This window comes from Hyalella azteca, unplaced genomic scaffold (assembly GCF_000764305.2).
Source record: "Hyalella azteca isolate HAZT.00-mixed unplaced genomic scaffold, Hazt_2.0.2 contig12776, whole genome shotgun sequence".
Lineage (NCBI taxonomy): Eukaryota > Metazoa > Arthropoda > Malacostraca > Amphipoda > Hyalellidae > Hyalella > Hyalella azteca.
This window is the reverse complement of record NW_025942723.1, coordinates 41606-49821: the sequence shown is the minus strand read 5'-3', so window position 1 is coordinate 49821 and position 8216 is coordinate 41606. Positions and strand designations below refer to the sequence as shown.

General features: G+C 38.0%; 1 protein-coding gene across 1 annotated transcript; it reads right to left on the bottom strand.

The window, feature by feature from the left end:
* Nucleotides 1-290: 290 nt before the first annotated feature.
* LOC108670380 (cilia- and flagella-associated protein 251) lies at nucleotides 291-4435 on the bottom strand (the record flags this gene model as incomplete). Its single annotated transcript, XM_018157848.1, is given in 1 exon segment — nucleotides 291-4435. A coding segment is annotated over 1 exon segment (1948 nt), but the record flags the coding sequence as incomplete, so codon positions are not given.
* Between the last annotated feature and the right edge of the window lie 3781 nt (nucleotides 4436-8216).

The window sequence follows — 8216 nt, the reverse complement described above, 5'->3', positions numbered from 1 at the left end:
TGCAGCGCGCGTTGGATCTGCCTTCTAGAAAACGACTGCACTCGTCATGAACAGCGGACCTCGTCGTTCTATCTACACGTCTACCTACAGTCGGCGACAGAGCGTTCCCGGTCGCCGCCGCCAAAACCTAGAACAGTCTGTTGGCTGCCGTATCCTTCGTTGATGGCTTTTCGTCGACGCCAAAAGACTGAACAATTTCGTTGAACCTTCTAATCAAGTGCTCAGTCATTTTTATCCGTTCTCGTCCTTTCTCGTGTTTCCAACTTGCTCGGATGAATAATAACAAATAATGACTGTAGTTGAAATTTATTATGAAGTGTTTGGATTGTTGACCAAGTAACAATTGCACGCTATTATTATCGCGAGTTATTTTAAATGCACTTTCAAAGCAATTTATATTGTTGGCGATGGAAATAACAGCTATTGAAACAGGGATAGAATCAGAGAATAAAGCACGTAATAATTGCTCATATTTTGATTGTTTGTCTGTTGGACAACCTAACGGTTAGGCTATAGATCACTAACAATCTAAAGTTTTAAACCAATCGTAGTTGGCTTACTCGAAGTAGTTGTTTGTACATTAAAATTATCGTGTATCTGCTCAAAAATTTTTTTCCAGCCATAGCCTCGATGGAAACGAAACACGTTTTCAAAGGAATATATGCATGATTCATCGAATCTTTGCCTCAGAAAGAATTATTCATTTCTGCATGTTGATATACCTTCTACACTCACTCAGAAAAGTGTAAGTGTCATGTCGCCCAAATAATGACACACTTTCTCCCTGTAGCCATGATGCACATTTATTGCTGGACCAAATTGGTCCAAGATGGTTCACACGAGGGCAAAGAGCGCATCACTATTCGGAAAAGGTCTCAATTATTTCTTTGAGTGGACGTAAATCTTATAGGCGTTTGTTTCGACATGCAAAACTGATTTGGAGGCTGGCGCGAGGCCTGAGTCGAGTATTTCGTTATTGGTCTTCATTTAATTTTTTCAAATCGATTTATTTTTAATATGCGGTAAGGGAATTAAAGGGCTGTGGCACTCAGGGTTGTAATAACATATTATTAAACATAATAATACCGTACTATTAACGGGCACTAAGTGCTGGTCTCTTATGAAGCCACTTACTGTAAAACTTTCCTGACCTGCGAAGGGGAACCTCGATAAAACATCATCAGAATAATGAAAAAGGGCTTCAATAAGAAAATTATCACATGCGCAAGAAATTACTGGTTAAAAGGCATTATCTGCTCATGCGTCAAACAACCAGCAATTACGTAGATTTTTAATTTTGCGTGCAGAACATAATTCATCGGAAATTATTTTGCCGAATTAATCCGGAATGATGAATTACTGAATTCATCGGTATTATGAATCGTTAAATTCATCGGCAATGATGAACACATAATTTCGTCGGCAATGATGAATAGCTTTACTTCATCCCCAATGATGAATAGCTGTGATGATGAGTTGTGACCACAGGACAAACTAACCTTAATCTCGTCTCAATCAAAAATTTTTCTTCGTTATCTCGCTTCAAATCCACCAATTGAAAAAAATATCTTCACCTGAGACACGATACGTCAATAGTTACCAAATTCAAATTTAATTATTACTCATGGACTCAAAAACAAGTGTGCCCAAGGAATAAGAAAGTCACAATTGATGCCGTATCGGTAAATAAAGTTCATTCTATTTTACAAACAAATCAAAATTTAAATTAAAAATCCCAAATGTTATGAAATAGGAGCGTAATTTCCAATTAATAGTTACGTGCTGCATATACAAAAATACATCTGAATCTCACAAATTACATGATACATAATTACATTATTTATAAGAGTAGATTCCAGAGTAGCATCTACTTAGACAATGATCCGTGCATTACTTTTTCAGTTACAATTTGAAGTAAAATGCTATCTCTTTACAATAATCAGTGTGCATACATCCAGGTAAGGATCATCTTTATTCTGATGACTCTAAACTCACAGATTCGCTTTAATGCAAGTACACTATTTTTAAGCGATTAGTTGCATTCAAGTTCAAGTCTAGGTTTAAGTTGATTACTGAACGAGCTGAACTCATTTGACAATCCAGATACTCGTAAACTTGGGTTTGTGAACAAATTAATGTTTAGTGTTGAAAAACATGCTATTCTGCAATGAGGTTGGCATATATTTTACTTTCATGGGATAATTTGGTGACATCGAAAGAGGTTTATTAAATATTTTTTATCCAACCTTATTTCTGTACATCCAAACTTATTTCACGTTTATGTTACATACGTACATGTCACATTTCTTTAATGCCTGGTTGGAAAATAGGGCAGCATTAACCTGCTTAACGCGTGTGTTTGTATAACAAACATGAAAAATTTTCAATTCACTGATTGGGTATGTTTTCAATGATATTTCTCAATGGACGAATTCGATAGTTGAAAGTTCCAACAAGCCAAAAACAAACACCATGGCGCGCAAAATGTTATGAATTTCTATCCAGTAGCTTTCTACTGACGAGAATGACTCGGCTGGGTAGCACCTTCCTGTCGTTCACAGCCGGGCTAGACTGGCCGGGCTTGGTGGAAGTGTCCTGGCTGGAACTTTCTATTTTGATGGGTATAGGCTTAGTTTCAGTCACAGTGTTGTCCACGGCTTGTGCATTTTTTAGCGATGAGGTTTTGGCACCGAAGATGGTCTTATTCGCAGAACTCTCAGAGTTCTTCCACTGCGATGAGTATGATATGTATTTCCCATCAATGTTTGTCTTATATGAGTAGAGAAGGTTTTTATCATTGGCACCTGATGGCACAAAAGAACTTGCTTCGTTCGCATTGCTCTTCGACGTGACGGAGTTCATGAGGGGCGCCGATCTTGCACCAGCAGGCGAGGAATTCAACATTCCGCTCTTGGCTCCAAACTGACTTTGGAATTTCTGAAGCAGTGAATTCTCGTCAAGAGCTTCTAAATTTTGTCCTTCATCCTCGTCTTCTTCTTCTGAGGAAGACGAGCTACTGCTACTATCACCATCATCTTCAGCGCTTTCTTCTTCCTCTTCGTCTTCATCTCCTTCTTCTTCTCCTTCTTCTTCTCCATCTTCTTTTTTCCCATCCTCGTCTTCCTCTTCTTCCTCGTCTTCATCTTCCTCTTCTTCTTCACTCTCTTCTTCTTCGTCACTTTCTTCTGAAGAAGAACTGCTGCCATCATCTTCACCCTCCTTATTTTCTTCTCCGTCTGTTTCCTTTACTTCTCCCCCCTTGTTTCCAGAATCTTCGTTGTTCTCTCCTACAGCGCCATCATCTTCATCTTCCTCAGACGACGATGATGAAGATGAGTCTTCTTCTTCTTCCTCCTCGCTCTCTTCTTCTTCTTCATCCTCTTCCTCCTCTTCTTCTTCTTCCTCCTCTTCTTCTTCCTCCTCCTCTTCTTCCTCTTCCTCCTCCTCTCCTTCTTCTCCTTCTTCCCCCTCTTCCTCTTCGCCTTCTTCTTCACCCTCTTCTTCTTCACCTTCTTCTTCTTCACCCTCTTCTTCTTCACCCTCTTCTTCACCCTCTTCTTCACCCTCTTCTTCACCCTCTTCTTCACCCTCTTCTCCTTCACCCTCTTCTCCTTCCCCCTCTTCTTGTTCTCCCTCTTCTCCCCCTTCTTCCTCTTTTTCGTTTCCTTCTCCTTCCCCTTCTTGACCTTCTTTTTCTTCGTCGCCTGCTCCTGTTTCCTCGCCACCTTCTACCTCTTCTTCTTCCACTTGTTTTTCATGTTTTTTCTCCACTTCCCCTGGAAGCCTAATCTTAGCAGACGACGCCGCAGGTCTTGCCCCGACGCCAGCATCTGACTTGCCATCAACTGAGCTCTGAGTTTGAGCCTTGGTTTCTCCTAAAGTCGACTTGGTTTTCTTTTTACGATGAGTCGATTTTCTCTGATCGAACTCAGCGAAGAATGCTTTTTTCGCTCTCTGAACTTCGGGAGTGTCTTGTGGAAGGTTGTTACTGACGACTTTGAAGCCGTCTGGACCAGAGGAGTAGTGTGTCTCTACCAGTTTTCCTGTTGGGTCCACGTACGTGTATTTACCCACGGTGTGTCCCTTGCCGTTCGATGCTTCCAAGTGACTTCTTTTGTCAGCTGTTCGTTCGTGACCGTAGAGATACCGCCCAGCACCGGGTTTCTGGTAAAATTTGATGACATCGGTTGGAGGTTTTTGTTCCTGGCGTCGAATTTTTTGCAATTGCAGGTCCCACACATGGTTCAAATCGTGCTTAGTTTTATTTGGAAGTTTTTCCAAGTCTACAACACTCGGTATTGCAGTGTTATTGCGATTATCATCGTTCGGTGCTGCTGAAGAGTTGGTTGGAACCGACGACAACGTTTTCTCTTGTGGCCGAGATAGCACGGGTAGAGCTAAAGTCGCCAAGAGCAGCGTTGTCGTCACCAGGGCCTGCAAATACAAAATCAAATTAATGGACATTAAGGACACTAATGGCTAAATATTAGACACTATGGGAACTATATAAAAAAATCTACAATAAAACATTGCAAATAAAAGTAAATGTCAACACAATCACGGCGTAGGTTTCACAATGTATTTGTTAGTTTAATCTGAAAAAAATTTGAGTACGACAAGTTTCTTAGATCATTTCTAGACCATGGCTCACTTTGATAATTTCTGTTTATATTCGTAACCTATTTCCAAATTGTTATCTATCGGTAAGCGATCTGCATGTGCTTCCTGTTACGGAGTCTGGAGTGATTTCCCTTCCCTTATATTGCTGAGGACGCTAACTGTCCTGCCTTCGATATTGCCTTGTTACAGTCACCACAACTCTAAATGAATAAAATAACTAACGATCACTCAATTCGAAGCATCATTGAATCTCAATACAACCTCCTAAATAATCTAAATTTATTCCTTGCCAATATTTTTACGTTTTCTGCTTGCACGGATCTGTGTCTCTCGGAAATCCCAAATTTTACCAACATGCATGACATTCGAATATGTTGCTGCATTCGCCAATGATGTATAGAATTAAAAACTCTTGGCTCGCAAGTTGATACAGATTTTGTACGATAATTCAAACGCATTTTTTGGCATTAAAAACAGTAATAAGCTGCGAGGTGGTTACATTACTGTCAAATATGGTGGTTACTTATTACTGTGCACGACGTGGTTACTTATTGATTATAATTTATTATTATTACTAAGTTCACCACAAATTATAATTTTAAACCAGAGAATTAAAAAGTGCTGATTCTTTTATTCACACATTAGAAAAACCAACGCAAATGTGATTGGCTAATGGCGATTCAGCTCGTTTGTGTGATTTTTAGGTTCGGCAAGTCTTCAAACTTGTGTTTCTTCTAGAAATACGAAATATGGTCACATAATAAACAGTCAATATGGCCGGTGTAAGCACTAACGAATGATTTTAATCACACGAAATATAAAAATTTTAAAACGAAATTAACATTGCGCATTTGCCGTGTTCTTTACTAACATTAATCTTATTGTCCCCACAAAGGCACTACATATTGTCGGTGGAAAAATTATACTGAGGAAAATGAAAGAGTTATATTGTACAAATGGCAACGCACTTTCTTAACCACAGCTCGAGCAGAGAGCAAGAGCATACACTGATTCGTAATTTTGACCGCCCAAACAGGGTCTACATGACCCAGATGAAGGCAAAACGTGCATCGCTATCTGAACAAAGTTCCACTTATTTCTCTGAGTGCATAACTGATTTCGAATGCTATGTGATCCTTTATGTAATGAAGTGCTTTCTTCTACAATCTAGATCATGAAGCAGGATTTTTGTACTACGATCGATTCGGCCATGATTGCTAGAAAACGCAATTGCAGAAAATGTAAAATTAGCCTTCATGGAAGAAGATATTAAACAACGTATGTAAGCTTCTGTAAACAAAGATAGGAACCTGTAGACAAAAAACGGAAAAAAAATAAACTAATATTTGATGGAAATAGTGTGCTAATGGCTTCAAAGTTTTAGATACGTAAATATATCTCATCTTAGTTTGAAATCTGGAGTCCACGAGATCTGCCGTAACCTGCAGTCATGTTGTTCATCGAAACATCCATCATTGTTAAATTGTATTGCTTGTCAAAGCATATCACTGTTATATGATCCCTTGTAAAATCTTATCATTGTTATACTGCTTATCGAATCATATAGATTGCGATCAATATAGCAAAGGTTCATGAGACCACCAGATTTTTAAGACCGGAAAAACATTTGCGCTTCGTCATCGGAAATTCACATGCGTAGTTAGTTGTTCGTAAAGTCGTTTCGCCGAACTTTTAGGACATTTCTCTTTAGTATATAAAAGTAGGATTTAGTGGCATTTATAGGTCTTCTGTACGATTTACATAATGATAAAGGTCGACGCGATAAATATTAATTTATTTGGGTTAAGAGCTATCAATTAGTTAGCTTTAGAGAGATATTTTTACTTATAAAGAGACCATATGTTTTTTTTTTTTTTTTGCTCCCGAATAAGAGGTGACGGCCATGAGACATCGAATTGTGGGCACTACGTGTTCTGCACGCTTAAGTTAGATTATTTTATCTCATTTATCGAGAGGAAATTGATATATTTAGTGTAAATTCAAGTGCGTTTACGGGGCAATATTAATAGTAAATATATAATATGCTTGTGTAAACGAGGACATTACCATTACGTGGCCATGAATTTCATTTCATAATATATTATATATTATTTTTACTACTTTTACAGCATAGAGAAATGCTTCAATTTGTAACATGAGCTGGCAAACGTTACCAAGGCTGCCATAAATGAATATTTATTGAATGTTTTTTTTTCATGTATTTTACTTTTTAATTAGAAAGGAATAATGCAATCCCAACATGCGCGTGAGCACTTGGCCATGACTTTCACAAATAAATATTTCATATCGAAGGGCATCATCGATCTAAAGAGATGAATTGATTGAATTTATTATCAAATTTGGGTCAATATATAGATAAATAGTATGAATTGAGACTGTAAGTGGTTGCTATTAAATTAATTGATCAGAATTATAAAAAAAAGTCCAGTCAAACGATGGATAATAGATAGTTAAATATAATTAATATATACTGGATGTAATACCTCTCACATGAGGTAATTGAACTAAAGAAAATATGTAACGTCAATAGACAAAGGCATTACATGAATAAATAGAAAATAGAATAATAAAGATAATTAAATTTCGCACTGCCTTTCGAAAAAAATCATTATAATGATACTCCTGTGAAATCCCCCCCAAAAATTTTCATGATATAATGATAAAATGATACAAATCAAAACAAACCCGGTGACATAAAAAATTTTACGTAAGGGGGCATGTCATTGGCGTGCAAATCCATTAAAAAAATTCATGTTATACGATCTTGGTATTGTGTTCATTTAGGATCTACAAGCGCAAGCGATTCGGCAACATTGTCCTCGCTTACATTGCCCTTTGCTCCTGCGTATCGTTTTTTGAGATCTGTAATGCATTCTGTTTTATTCCACGTGATAAACGTGAAAATTCTTGATTAAGTATTCACGGATTCGTCATCATGAATAGGCCAGAGGTCATCGAGTTCGATGGCAGCTGATCAGATCTCAGCTCGCCGCGTGGCAGCGCCCACATGAAAATGCGTGAACATCATAACATGACTCATATCATGAGCATCATAGCTCATATCACGAGCATCATAGCTCATATCACCAGCATCATAGCTCATATCATGAACATCATAGCTCATATCACTAGCATCATAGGTCATATCACTAGCATCATAGCTCATATCACGAGCATCATAGCTCATATCACCAGCATCATAGCTCATATCACTAGCATCATAGCTCATATCACAAGTATCATGCTCATATTATAATCATAGCTCATATCACTAGCATCATGCTCATATCATAATCACAGGTCATATCATAATCATAGCTCATATCATAATCACAGGTCATATCACTAGCATCATGCTCATATCATAATCACAGGTCATATCACTAGCATCATGCTCATATCACTAGCATCATGCTCATATCACTAGCATCATGCTCATATCATAATCACAGGTCATATCACTAGCATCATAGCTCATATCACGAGAATCATGCTCATCTCACAATCATAGCTCATAGCATAATCACAGGTCACATCATAATCATCATACAAAAGACAGAGAGAGCTACCGCACA